This window comes from Arvicola amphibius, chromosome 15, assembly GCF_903992535.2.
Source record: "Arvicola amphibius chromosome 15, mArvAmp1.2, whole genome shotgun sequence".
NCBI classification, from domain to species: Eukaryota; Metazoa; Chordata; class Mammalia; order Rodentia; family Cricetidae; genus Arvicola; species Arvicola amphibius.
Window position 1 is genome coordinate 30809446 of NC_052061.1, and position 14743 is coordinate 30824188.

The 14743-nt window shown below is 44.6% G+C and overlaps 1 protein-coding gene across 1 annotated transcript; it reads left to right on the forward strand.

Moving 5' to 3' along the window:
• Positions 1-214: 214 nt before the first annotated feature.
• LOC119802134 (chemokine-like factor) lies at positions 215-14090 on the forward strand. The gene is made up of 4 exons (XM_038313056.1): positions 215-411; positions 6432-6590; positions 11975-12070; positions 13909-14090. Exons 1-4 carry the CDS (start codon positions 337-339, stop codon positions 14038-14040), a joined length of 462 nt encoding a protein of 153 aa, XP_038168984.1. The 5' UTR covers positions 215-336; the 3' UTR covers positions 14041-14090.
• The last annotated feature ends 653 nt before the right edge of the window (positions 14091-14743 follow it).

Consider the following 14743-nt stretch of genomic DNA (forward strand, 5'->3'; position numbering starts at 1 on the left):
AAGGAGGCGGGGCTGCCATTCTTGGGTCTTCCTCCCTCTACTCCAACAGTGCTTCTCCACAAAAGAAGCTCCTGGACAGAGAGCAGTGGTGGCGCTGGCCCTGGTGAGAAGTGCACACCTGCACGCTCCACGTCTGCGCCCCGGAGTTTTAGAGACGAGAGGGCGGAGCAAGAGCCGGCGGCCTGCACTAGTGCGCACGCGCGGGGCCGGGACTTGCAACCGAGAGAGGTACTGCTGGCTCCGCCGCGGCAGTTAAGAATGTGGCGCGAGTCCTGGAGAGAGCAATTAACTGAGAAGGCTTGAAAGAGAAGCGTGACTGTTGGATCTGTGGGAGAGATGGAGTCTAAAGAGAGGGACGAGGAACGGTCCTTCTGCTTGAGCGTGAAAGGCCTTGTGAAGATGCTGCGGCTGGTGAGGACCAGGGCGGGAACTCAGGGCGGTGGTTAGGTTACTACCGGGGTGGCGAAGACTGGGTTAGGAAGACTGGGACAGCATTTGCGCGATCACCTTGTTTCCAGCCACGCCTTTCCGAGTGCAAAGCGTTGCTCTGTTGCTCTACACGCTGGGAGAAGAACCATAGGGTGGAGTGACTTCCTCTTCAGATGGTAGGAATATACCCATGGATCTACCTGAATACCCCGCATTTGAACTCACAAACTTGATGGTAGCCTAACAGACAAGGCAGCTTCAGTCTCACCACTCAGAACCCAACAAGATTAAAATAATAATAAAAATAAAATAAAAGACTGATGATCTTTAACTGTAAATCGGACTTTAGGTGTTGCCCCGCTCAGAACTGGTTCAACCCGGAGCAAGGGCAAAAATTCCTCTGTCCTTATTAGGGCTCCAGACGTAACGGGGAGTTGCGGTTCAGTTCTGGACAGAGCTTTGTAGAAAGATGAGAGAAGCACAAACTGTCATGACGGTCCCAAACCCGGGACAGGGTTCACTCAGTACTTCCTCCCAGCACTTCTCCCCGGGTCTCCTACCCTAAACCTCTTCAGCCGAGGGGGGGGGGGCGCACTTCCCTTCCATCCCACCCCCTACCTTCTCCTTTCTATATAAACTGCCCTCTTGAACCATCCTCTCTCTCTCTCTCTCTCTCTCTCTCTCTCTCTCTCTCTCTCTCTCTCTCTCTCTCTCTCTTCCTCTCTCGCTCCCCAACCCCGCTCCTCATGATTCCATTCAGTCTAGTCTCTTCCGGATGCCTCTGGCTGTACTTGCCTTCATATCTACAATAAAATCCTTCTCCTGAACCATACCTAGGAGGGGCCACGTCCTCATTTCCATTCACAAACTACCATAGTTGAAGGAATGTAAGAAAACTGAGAGGGGAGGGGGAAAGAAGCCGTTTAAAATTTGAAAAGTTGACATGACACAGTTAAAAAGATTACAAGGGGAACATTTCCACATAACAGGAAGAAGAGTTTTATATTTTAAAAAGCATGCCAAAACTAAATGACCACCAGAGAAGGCAGTATTTCCCAGACAACAGACCGCACAGATGGGCACTGGTAAGCCTTGTGCAAAGGAGATTTAAACCTGAGGTGAATGAGTAAACTAAATTCCATTTGAAATCTTCCCCATGCCAGAAATCTGTGACTCTAAGAAATAGCTACAAGCTATGATTCACAAGAGATATGCAGGAAAGTACTCGGGTGCCAAGGGAGAGGCTACATCTGGTTTCTTTAACTAAGAAAGTGACTGATAACCTGGAGTTTGACATTAGGTTCCATAAGTTCTAGAACACTGGAAGAGAAAGATGGCTGTGTGTGTGTGTGTGTGTGTGTGTTGGGGCGGGGGGGTTAAGTTGGATATTCCTTCTTTTGTGTTGTTCTGTTTTGTTTTTGATAGGGTCTGTGCACCTGTCCCTGACACCCAAATGCTGGAGTTGATGGTACTCCCATTTGCTATTATTTCTTCTTTAACAATATGTGTGTGTGTGTGTGTGTGTGTGTGTGCTTTGCCTGCATGTACTTATGTGCACCACATGAGTGCTTGGTGCCTTTGGAAGGCAGAAGAGGGTATCGGATCTCCTGGCTCTGGCGCTATGGATGACTGTGAACCTGCACATAGGTGCTGGAAAGCAAATCCAAGTCCTCTGCCAGAACAGGATGTGCTCTTAACCACTGAGCCATCTCTCCAGCCCCCTCTATTATGTCTATATACAGTGTGAGGGGCTGGAGAGATGGCTCCGTGCTTACAGGAAGAAACTGCTCTTACAGAGAAGTGGGGTTCAGTGCTGGTAGCCCTGTTGAGTCTCCCACAACCACCTGTAACTCCGGCTCCAGGGCCTGTGCTGCCCTCTTCTGGCCTCCCTGGACACTGCACACATGAGGCCTGCACATAAATAAATGTTTATATTTTTGGTTGTGAGCCTAGCCTTTAACCACTGAGCCATCTCTCCAGCCCATAAATAAATATTTAAGCAATGTGTTCCAGCTTCTGGACTAGTAGCTGGAACAAAGAGTAACCAAGACAAAGGTGGATTCCTAACTCACAGAATTCTTCCATTTAGTCACCAAGACAAAAGTCCTGGATCATAAAACTTTTGTATCTTCTCACCAAAAGGTCAGCCTCTGGTGGTGGTCTTCAGCAGCCACCCTCCTTGGCTTTTGAGACAGGGTCTCTCCTTGACCTCAGGTTTGCTAATCAGGTTAGGCTGGCTGACCAGCAAGCACCAGAGTCGCCACGTTCCCAATGCTAGAATTGCAGACAGATTATAGGTGTGTTCTACCATATCCAGCTTTGTTTTTTGTTTGCTTAAATATAAGTGCCACACAACAAGTATTCTTCAGACTGAGCCACGTCACCAGCTTCTTCTTCTTCTTCTTCTTCTTCTTCTTCTTCTTCTTCTTCTTCTTCTTCTTCGTTTTTTTGTTTGTTTGTTTGTTTGTTTGTTTGTTTTGAGACAGGGTTTCTCTGTATACCTCTAGCTGCCCTGGAACTCATTCTGTTGACCAGACTGACCTTGAACTCAGAGATCTGCCTACCCTTGCCTCCCAAAGGCTGGAGCTAAAGGCGTACATCTCTATACCAGGCTCAGAACAAAAGTTCTTGACTGTGAGTCAGGGTTCCATTTATCCCAGGACACAGACAGGAGTAAATGGTTCTAATATGTGATAGGGTGAAGGTAGGGCGCTGTATTGGTCAGGTTCGCTGGAGTCACAGAACTTTTATGGAATGTGTGTGTGTGTGTGTGTGTGTGTGTGTGTGTGTGTGTGTGTGTGTGTGAATTTATTGGAATTACTTACAGGCTGCACTCTAACAGTGGCTAATTATGAATGGAAAGCCCAGGAATCTAGTAGCTGCTCAGTCCCACTAGGCTGGGTGTCCCAGCTGGTCTTCTGGTTAGATAGCTACTAGAAAACTCTCAAGTAGAACCTAGAGTTAGGATTAAGAGGGAGGCACCTGGGTGAAGGAAAGGCAGCAAACTCTTCGGGATCTTTGTAGTGGACAATAAGAAGTTGAGTGGTGCTTCATGTATTCATTCAATAACTATTTTCTGAACACCAGCCTATCTGTATTGTGGAATTTACATAATGGGGTGGGAGGGAGGCAGAGCTAAGCCCAACAAGAGATGTAGCATCCCAAGAGTAAGTGCTATGGGACACATCAGGGTTGCACATTACAATCCTAGGGTGATCAAGTTGGGTTTTGCTAGGATGGTATTTGTTAGAGTTAGGTGGGATAAAGTCCTTAGTAATGGGAATGTGTCGTGGAGAGGAAAGTCCAGTAATGGTTCCATGGCAGGGTAGAGACAGCAAGGACTTGCGTAAGCAAGTGGGGGATGCTGTGGATAGGAGGGTGGTGGTAGCAGAGGAGGTAGCAAATTTATATTCAGGATATACAGATCCCACATCCCAAGGGCTTAAGGCCAGAACTTACTGTTTTCACATCAGTACAGCAGCCGATCCTGAATCTACTGCTGTTTCAGCTACTGACTGCAGCCAGCTCTACAGTTGCTACCCCACTGCTCAGGCCCAGGCCTGGCTGGACTCCTGCATCCATTGGGGCCTCTGTATCTGCACCCAGATGTAGCTTTTAACTAAGTTTCTATCGTTCTATTTTACCGCTAAAGACTCGGGAGTCAGATACTGGGGTGAGAACCTGCTAGCTCAGAGAGGCCAAGAAGCTACCAGCAGACCTTCCTCCTTAGCCAGCAGCCTAGCAAGAGAGCTTCCCTTCCACCCTAAAGGCTGCCAGACTCAAAAGTCCCGCCTCACTACTTCCTGTCTGCTTCTCTATCCGTTTTCTGACTCCCTCTAACTCCCTATGGCTATTTCCTGTCAACTAGTTGCTAGTTCCACTTCTTGACCCAAGGTTGACTTTATTTAATTAGCACAGTCTCGGGGTTCACAGTGTGATCAACTGTCCTGTAACAAGAACTGTCTTGGCTTTTGTAATATCTATGTATATGTAATGAGCTATCTTAGAGATGGAACCCAAATCTAAATGCAGAATTCATTTATGTTTTATGTTTACCTTTTATACACACCTTTAATCTCAGTATTTTGGAGGCAGAGGCAGGCATATCCTTGTGAGTTTGAGGCCAGCCTGGTCTACAGAGTGAATTCTAGGCAAGTCAGGGAGACATAATAAATGGATTTGGGAGTATTTGGGACTTTCAGGTTAGAAGTGCTCAAGGTTTGCTACTGGTCCAGATCTGGGATAGGAGAAAGGGAGGGCCCAGTGTAGCACCACAATGTCACCAGATCATGCACTCCTAGACCTTGAACACATGGTGAAAGGGAAACCCAACCGTGGAGACTGCAGACTTGAAGGATTTTCAAATGTGAGGAAGCGCATGAACAAATTTACATTTTAGATGCTTGTCTGTGTTATAATAGTTGATGGAAAAGACACGTGCATTTGCATGGGACATGTCATTTGATCAGTTTTGACACAAGACCTATGAAACTATCACCATAGTCAGGATATTTAGTACAGTCACGCAGGCACACCTTCGTAGCTGGGTCGATTGCTGGTATAGCAGTGTTCTGTGGGGTTGTGTCACCTGGTGCTGTCAGAGCCACCGTAGGATCTGTGGGGTTGTGTCACCTGGTGCTGTCAGAGCCACCGTAGGATCTGTATTTCTATGGCAATTTGCTCAAGGAAATGACTCAATAGTGCACTTCTCAGAGTGTGTCTGGTTAAGCGGCACATATTAACACCTACCTAAACCACTGAAAAGCTCCTCATGGCCCTGGCAGTCCCTCCTTCCTGCCTACTCTCATCCTGGGGTTGACTCGTCTGCTTTCTGTAACTACAACTTTTGTTGTAATTGCAGATAAGTTTTTGTTTCCTAGACTTTTATATAAATGACATATAGTGTATACTCGTTTTATCTGTCTTTCATTCATCATAATTATCTTGAGATTCTTCCGTATCATATGTCAATAGTATATCCGTATCAATACTTCCTTCTTTTGCTGCTAATACTCCATTGTGTGGACAGGTAGACTTGTCTCTCTCCCTGCACCCCATGTGTGTGTCTGTGTCTGTGTGTGTCTGTGTGTGTCTGTGTGTGTGTTTGTGTATGTGTCTGTGTGTGTGTGTGATTCTGGAGATTAACAGAGGCCTTCACATATGCTAGGTTAGTGACCTCATACCTCTCGTTGAGCCGTATCCCAGCTCTGATCACATGTTCTTTATCCATTCACTAATTGGCATCACTGAGGTTTCCAGTCTTTAGCTGTCCCTTAATTCTAATGGCTTTGTATTTAGTAAGAGGAATTATATAAAAATGTACATTGTACATTAAGTAGTAAGTCTTAAGCATCAGATTTTTGTTTCCTCTGACAGTATGTTTAAACCCACCTCCTCCATCTCCTGCATTCGCCTCCCCTTCACCTTTACCCTCATGGCAACATTCAGCTCAAGCTTAACAGCAGATTGCATATTACTAATAGTTAAGGAACGATGAGGGAATGAGTGATGAAGAATTCTAAGCAGCCAGACGTAGATGTAACAAGGAGTATGGGGTGGGGGGCAGAACAGGGTTTTTCTGGAGAAGATGAAAGGAAAAGACTTGGGGAGGGGTATCTTAAGAGAAGACAACTTAGGTATGCTTATAGGAAAGAGCTGGCAGAGGAGATATTTGGGGGGGGGGGAGATCCTGAGAAGATGTGTGGGAAATAACAGGAGAAGCACTTACTCCTCTAAAACACAAACTGAAGTCAATGCCCACATGTGTAGCCCTATCTCTCATGCCCATGGTGTCTTACAGAAGTCTTACGTAGTTGTTTCTAGACATCATTTTGGGGTTACGGGTGTATGTAACTCAGTGGTTCGGCACTCACATACATGAGACCCTAGAGTCGATGACCAGTATGTACACGTGCACACATACAACCACAATAAGTGAACCCATTGTTCCTGTAGCTTAAGCTCGAATGGTCAGTGACTAAATCATTGTTTTCTCCTTCTAGGTAGTAACTGTGGCATCTATGACCTTCTTCATCATCGCACAAGCCCCTGAACCATACATCGTTATTACTGGATTTGAATTTTCTATTATTTTATTTTTCATAGTTTTGTATATGTGCAGACTTGACAGACTGATGAGATGGTTGTTCTGGCCTTTGCTTGTAAGTGATCCTTTTCAACCATCAACTCTTTCTTGCCATAGGAAGACACTGTAATTAATCACTTGGTTCTCTTAAATCCTTAAGGTGATCTCCGCTCACTGCTAAGGGCTCCATGTAGTCTTTGGGGAAGGCTCTCAGGGATCCAGGGCAACCACAGGACACAAATTCTCTTTACTGCACCTACTAGTAGATGTGGCTGCTGACCTATTTATTTGGAGAATTCTCTTAAGTATAAATGTCCTAAAGAAATTTAAATTTAGAACTGTGTTAATAAATTAGAGCATATTCTTAACTTTTGTCTCCTTTCTATTTTCCCTTTTATTGAAAATAGATCCTTTTCTTATACAGTATATCCTGACAATAGTTTCTCCTACTTCTACTCTTCCCAGTTCCTTCCCCACCTCCTCTCCCCTCCCAAACCACTCTTTTTGTCTCTCATTAGAAAAGAACAGGTTTCTAAGAGAAAACAACCAAACATGACAAAATAAAATATATTAAGATGGGGGCTGGAGAGATGGCTCAGTGGTTAAGAGCATCGCCTGCTCTTCCAAAGGTCCTGAGTTCAATTCCCAGCAACCACATGGTGGCTCACAACCATCTGTAATGAGGTCTGGTGCCCTCTTCTGGCCTGCAGACATACACACAAACAGAATATTGTATACATAATGAATAAATAAATAAATATTTTAAAAAAATATATTAAGATGAAGCAAAAGGTATCATATCAAAGTTGGACACAGTAACCCAACAGGAAGAAAAGAGTTCCAAGAGCAGGCACAAGAATCAGAAACTCACTCGTTCTCACAGTCAGGAATACCATAAAAAAATACTGAGATAATAGGTATAATATATACACAGAGGAGCTGGTGTAGCCCCGTGTAGGCCCTGTGCTTGCTGCTTCAGTCTCTGTGAGTTCATATGCGCCTTGCTTAGTTATTTCGAGGGCCTTGTTCTCCTGGTGTCCTCCTCTTCCTTGGGATTGTCTAAAGAGAGGGATCTGATGGAGACTTCCAGTTTAGATTCTCTCTTTGCGTAATGTCTGGCTGTGGATCTCTGCATCTGTTTCCATCTGCTCCTGGAGGAAGCCACCTCTCTGATGGATAAGACATTGGTTTTTGTTTGTTTACTTTAAGACAAGTAGTGTTTGTTAGAGACCATAGATCTCTGGGCTGTCTAGTCTCAGGTTACCCAAGCAGTGTGGGGTATGGGTTCCTTCTCATGGAGTGGCCCTTAAGTCCAATCAGACATTGGTTGGCTACCACACAGTCTGTGCCACCATTGCCCTAGCATATTTTTGCAGGCAGGACAGATTGCATGTCAAAGGTTTTGTGGGTGGGTTAGTGTTACATTCCTCTTTCAGCAGCCTGCAGAGGACCTTCCCACACTAAAGAGACTAGGACACGAGGGGCGAAGGCATTAGCTGTGCTTATCTATATTCCATGAGTGTGTAGATGCTGTTCTAGCGGTGAGGCCTTGCTGTCAGTTTGGAGAGAGCAGCCTTTGGTCTTAGTAACACCCGGGGTTGTTTAGGGATTTCCATGGGACCCGCTCCCCGGCCAACAGCTCAATTGAATGCACCCTAGCCCCACCACTGGAAGCCTTTCCTGGTGACAAGAGATGGCCAGTGAGACTCAGTGTCCCCCATTTCTAAGGGGGATCCTCATTAGGCTCACCTTCACAGATTCCAGGAAGTTTCCACTGTGTTAGGTTTCCATACCACCCCACATGTTCCAGTCGTCTCCTTCCAACCCATCTCCCCAACAGTTGACACTCTTCCCTCTCCTGTCCCCCCTAGACCCCTTCCCTTTACTCAACCTCTCTGGGTCTACAGATTGTGGCTTGGTTGTCATTTACTTAATGGCTAATATCCACTTATAAGTGAATATATATCATATTTATCTTCCTGGGTTATCTCACTCAGAATGATTTGGCCAAGTTATTTATTATACAAGACTTAAACTAGTTGGAATAGGATATTTGTACTTATTGTATATAATTTCGTAGTAGGTTTAGAACTCTTACTTAAACAAAAGGGGGAGGTGTTGCGGGAGCTACTTCCTCTCCTTCAGCCAATAGCTGCTGAGATACCAGCCTATTGGGGCGTGGTTTCTCTCTTTAAAAAAAACGCAGCCGCTTCTCTCCACTCGCTCTCTGGTTTCCTGCTCCGCTTCCAGCGACTAGGATCCTTTCCTGATTGCGCAGAGGGTTGTTGTCTGGGACGGTGATCTGTAAGTTTTTCCCCTTTAAATAAATAACCATTCTATTACTCACGATTCCAAACTGGTGTGGGGTTGTTTGTGACTTACGCCTTCAGCATAACTCAGAAGTGTAAGCACACACCTATAATCAACATCTCAGGAGGTGGAGTCAGGAAGATCAGAAGTTAAAGGTCATTCTTGGCAACATAGGAAGCTGGGGGCCAGACCTATCTCAAAATAATAAAATAAAATAAATTTAAAATAAACCACAAACTAGAAGTAGTTCTCAGAGACCATTTAATCTGTTATCACCAGTCATAAAAATGGTAGAGACGTGGAGTAAGATTATGGAGACAGAAGAAAAGAAAGTTCTCGAATGGGGTTCCTAGTACTAGTGATTGAATGCTACATCTTCTTTCTACACAAGTATCACCGTTGATGCCCTACTGAGGATGGTGTTCATGGACTCCTACATGCTAGGAAAGTACTATACTGCTGAGCTATGTCTCCTCTGACTTTATTTTGAGACAAGGTCTCACTAATGTTGCCCAAACTGGCCTTGAACTCACCCCATAGCCAGACTGGCCTTCAGCTTTCCCCATTCCTGGCTCAGTCCCCCAAGTATGAATACCCACCTTGGAAGACTACCGAGGTGGGAGAATGGGCTAAGACAGGCAGAGTAAGGAGTTAAACGGCCAGATTGTAGGCTCTTCAGGTAGAAACGCTGATGACATCTGCAGACTAGGAGAAGCTAGAGCTGAGGTAACTGAGCTCAGAGAAAGTGTAGGGAGTGAAGAGAAGTGGCCAGGAAGAGGCAGGAGAGAGGACCCAAGGGGGCCCAGTGTCACAGACACCAGACAGGAGACCATTTCCTGAAGAAAGAAATGGTGAATGATGTCACATAGAAAGAGAAGTACTGACATACAGAACCGAACTCCCCAGCAGCTGTGCTCATAGTGGTCCCAGTGGGCTTTCTCCAGAGTGCCTTACCATCAGGGGCAGGTATTAGGAAGATCATGAGACCAAGCACAGAAGGAGAGGCTGCTTAAACGGGGAAGCCATCACTGGCCTAATCTATTTCCTAAGGAAATTCGAGGGACAAGGGTAGTAATAATGGGACTTATTATTAAGCGGGGAGAAATAAAGCTGCCAAAGGCTTTTACCTCAGTTAAAGTGAAGGAGACAGCAGCTGAGGACCACAGCTACTCTGTAAGGGGCAGAAGGGGCTGAGAAGCACTGATAGCCTCCAGCCAGTGCCCCCTGACTAGAAGACACTAGTCATCCGTCTGCCCTCAGATCTGCCATCCGCATCCAGGCCCTGACCCAGTCTGTAAACCAGGCCTCTGTTCCTCTCTAGCACTCCTTGACAGATTATAAAGGAAGGAGCTAACCCAGGGCCCCAGGCTCAAAATTACTATGAAATCTCCATTTTATTGTAATTAAATTTGCATCCCACTTATCAGCATATTGAGGGTTTGGAGTTTCATGTTCTTGCTCTGTGACGGGGTCTCTCTCAATAGCCCTGGATGTGGTAGAACTCGCTATGTAGACCAGGCTGCTTCAGACTCAGAGAAATCTGCATGCCTCTGTCTCCTGAGCGCTGCAATTAAAGGCCTGTGCCATCATGCCCGGCTGCATACCGTGCTTCCAATACAGACGGTGTTTTAGGTTGGGTGTGGTGGATCACGCCTATGATCTTGCATGCAGAAGGCTGAAACAGGTCTTTGAATTAGAGATCAGTGTGGGCTTCATGATGCATACAGGACCAGCTTGGGCTATATATAGCCTGAAAACAAACACACACAATGGTCAAAATTTCACTAGGGAGCGTAAATGTTCTGAGATACGCATGCCTTCCCCAGCACATCCTCCGCTCCTGATCCCACACTGTCCTCAATGCCACTTCTGTACAAAGCCATTTGTAGCCTAGTTCACAGCTATTTACAGCTGCTTGACTAGGGCAGTGGGGCCTGTTGCCTGGAAGCAGAGCAAAGTATCCAGCCAAGGGGGAGTTAACCCAAGACAACTTTCTCATCTTCTGCTGCAACTTTGTTTTCCCTATGCAAAGTCAAACCTCTCTTCCTTTTTATCCACTGCTTTTCTTCCTAAGTCTGGCATTTCTTCATCAATCTCTTTCCTGCCTGCTCACTGCAAGTCTGCCAAGACCATTCCATGATAAGGACAATTTATTTCCCCACAATACACATCCATCTAAAACTGTAAATTGCTCTTGTTAAAAATGCTTCACTTGTGGGGCATTATTATGAAGTAACATAATCTGGCAAGCCACTGCATTACAAATGGGGGTGGAGTTCATCCTGGAGATTACCACTCTAAATATGTGCTGTTTTCAGTTTGGGGGGGTGGGTCTTTTAGAGGGTCTCCCTGTGTGGTGGCCCTGGCTGGCCTGGGACAAGCTGACCTTAAACTCCTGAATGCTGGAATTAAAGGCATGACCCACCATGCCTGACAGGTTTCTTCACTGCATTTTAGTAACAGGTATTTGATAGCTGATTGTTCCACATTTCCTATTAAAAAACAAGTATTTCAGTTTCCTAGGGGACCCTTTGTACTCTAAAACTTCGGCATAGTTATCTACTTTCCAAACCAGATGAGTTCTCCTTCTAGCTATATCTATATGTGTGTATGTATATATAATATATATATTATATAACATATATAATATATTATTATATATTATATTATCATTTATTATATATAATATTATATTATTATATGTCATATTATTATATATTATATATTATCTATATTATATATTATATGTATAATATATAATATAGATAATATATAAATATATATTATATATGATATAATATATATAAATATATTATATATAAATGCTTAACTAATTAAATGATTGTTGTGTTAGAAGAAACTTGTTGGTAGTTATAGAGCATTATTTTACTATAGCATTTTAGTTTCTCAAGAGACATTGATGCGTGCTAAATTGAATAAAACATGGCTTTAAAATTTTTTAGGGAACTGCCCCCACCTTTTTCTAGCACTACTTGTTGGTCTTGTCTTCCCCCCCACACACACACACACACACCAACCCAACAATGCTAGGGATAGAACCCAGGACCTAGAGTCATGTTAGATCTGAGCTGTATTCCAAGCCTTGCCGGTCTTTGATAACAAGCTGACTTTTCTGTTCTGTGTTTTTAGGATATCATCAACTCAATAGTAACAGTACTATTCATGCTTATTGTGTCTGTGTTGGCACTGATACCAGAAACTTCACCAATGACAATCCTTGGAGGGGTAAGCAGAAAGGTGTGGGGGGCTGTCTTTCGGGTTTCTTCAGGTTTGACCAAAAAGCAAATTCATTTAGAAAGATGCTACAAGTACAGCAAGCTGCACTATACTCATGCCAGGGGCTTCTGAACTGGCTGGCATACAGTGCCCACCAGCTTTATAGTTTGTGTGAGCAGATACATTCCCTGATTCGCATAAGTAGACAAGGTTTCATGTTGGAATTAGCCAAATAAAGAGCTTTTCACTGGGCTGTACCAGACTGAGAGAAGCTGCTAGAATCAGTTACAACCCTTAGCTCCCAGAAACCTGATGGTAAACAAAAAGAAAGAAACATGGCGGGTGGGTTTCTGAGTTTTTCTTTTAAAGGATTCATATCACCATAGGTGAGATCATATATTCTCATAAGGCTTCAGATACAATAGAATAGAGTTCCTTCCTGCAAGGGATGTAGGAAGAAGCCTTGCAACTAAAGGGTTATTCTGAGTACTGCTTACTGGACGCAAGTCAGTTTAGTTAGACTTGATCCTGACAAGCAAACCAAAATGGAAGAGTTCAATAAAATAAATAACCTGGTATTTTTCTGGGATTTGGTCATTTGACTTTCCTAGGCTCTACTCTAGAGAACTGATTTAGAAAGTTCTTCCTTCTTGTTCTTTCTTAGCAAGGGCTCTATAGAACTGACCATGCTCGGTCATGTCTGTCAGAACCCTAGATTTTAGCTCCTTTAGGCACGAAGCAACTTCATAAGAGATTATATAATTTTTCTATTATGTAATAATGAGGTATGCCGAAATATCAATCTCCCCCAATTGTTGTAAAGATAATTTTATCTGTCTTGTATGAAAAAAGATGAAGCAGTAATAGGACTCAAATTCATTTACTGGTTTCTTTCATTTGCTCGTTGCTTAAATGCTGAGAACATAGAGTTGTTAGCCAGCACAGCAGCCAGGAGCCGTGTAGCTACTGAACACAGGAAATGGGGCTAGTGTGACTTGAGATAAGCTATGAATAATACAATATGCATTGAATATCAGAGATTGTATTATCTCTGCAAAATAACATAGACTATGTCATCAATTGCTTTTATTATAGCAATAGTCTGTAAAGGGATAATATTTTGGATATGTTGAGCTAAATAAATGTATTTTAAAAATTTCAGGTTTTTTTTCTTTTTAAATGAAACTCTTGGAAATCTTAATTATGTGGCTCACAATGGAGCCTATGTATTCCTTCAGGGTGGTGCTGGGCTGGCGCATGAGGGCCAATTAACCTCAAGTTGCTTAGAGCCTAGCACAAGATTAGAGGCACAGCCAGCAGCAGATAAGCCACTAACGGAGCTGCCCAGCCCAGAAGAGAAGAAACAGCTCTGTCTCTCTGGCAGTGGAACTGCAGTTTGCTCCATTTCCCTTGAGCTCGGTTTTCTTTTCCTCGGGCCTGTCTGGGCTCCTGTGGCTTGTGTGGACGTTGCCTGGGCTCTGAGAGTTCGCTGTGGAGCCAACCATGCCGACAGAAAAATCAAACAGCTCACCACCGGAGAGAGAGATGGTGGTTGGTAGCTAAATACAGTCAGGAGGGCTTTAAAGAATGCATGGCAGAGCAAATCAAGGAGAGGCAACTTCCTTCTGTTCCACCTCAGGGGCAGTTCTGTGTACCACAGTTATCCTTCTCTTTACTGTGGGTAGGCGTGGGGAAAACTTAGCAATAAGCTCTAAAGTCCCTTCCACTTTAGGGTGGTGTGGTAGGTAGCACAGAGCAAGCTCCATACCCTGGTAGGAAAGGAAGCTAGTGGGTAGCTCCCTGAGGGTTCATGTGACAGAAGCTGATGACCGTGTCTCCGTTCGCAGGTGTTTGGTCTGATGACAATAGTGTGTGCTATTGCTGATTGTGCCCTTATGTACCGGAAACTTCTCTTCAATCCAAGCGGACCTTACCAGAAAAATTCTCCCTATCATAGTAGAGGTGACGAGAGTCAATAATTTGTATTCCTTTGTACTAATTATTAAACTTATTTCTTTATTCTTCCGTATATTTTCTGCAGTTTTCATTTTTTAATTTCAATGTGCGCGCCGGCTAATTTTCAGTCTGACCCAAGCTAGAGTCCTTTGGAAAGACGGAACATCAATTGAGAAAATGTTCCGTATTTGGCCGGCCTCTGAAGCGTTTTCTTGATGATTGATGTGGGAGGACCTAGGTCTCTGTCCTGGGTGCCTTAAGAAAGCAGGCTGAGCAAGCCGTGGGAAACAACCCAGTAAGCAGCACTCCTCCACGGCTACTGCATCAGCTACTGCCTCCAGGTTCCCGCCTTGAGTTCCCACCCTGACTTCCCTGCATAATGGACCTCAAGCTGAAAGATGAAATAAATCCTTTCCTTCCCACGTTGCTTTTGGCCATGCTGTTTTAGCACAAACCCTTAGCTGGGTGATGTAGGAGCTTGACAGATTTTTGGACCCTGCTTTCTGCCAGTAGCCTTTCTGTTTATAGCGCAGAACTGGGGCCTGGCCGGACATACCCCCAAATGACTCCAGAACCCCTTTTCTCTGGGTTTGCTGGCTGCAGCTCCTGCAGGAGTGGTTGCTGGATTTTGAGTTTCCAGGCTAGGCAAAGTACCTTTCCCCCCAGATCACCACAAGGATACCAGACTGCGAGGTTGGGTGGCCGCCATCAAGTGCTGGTGCACGC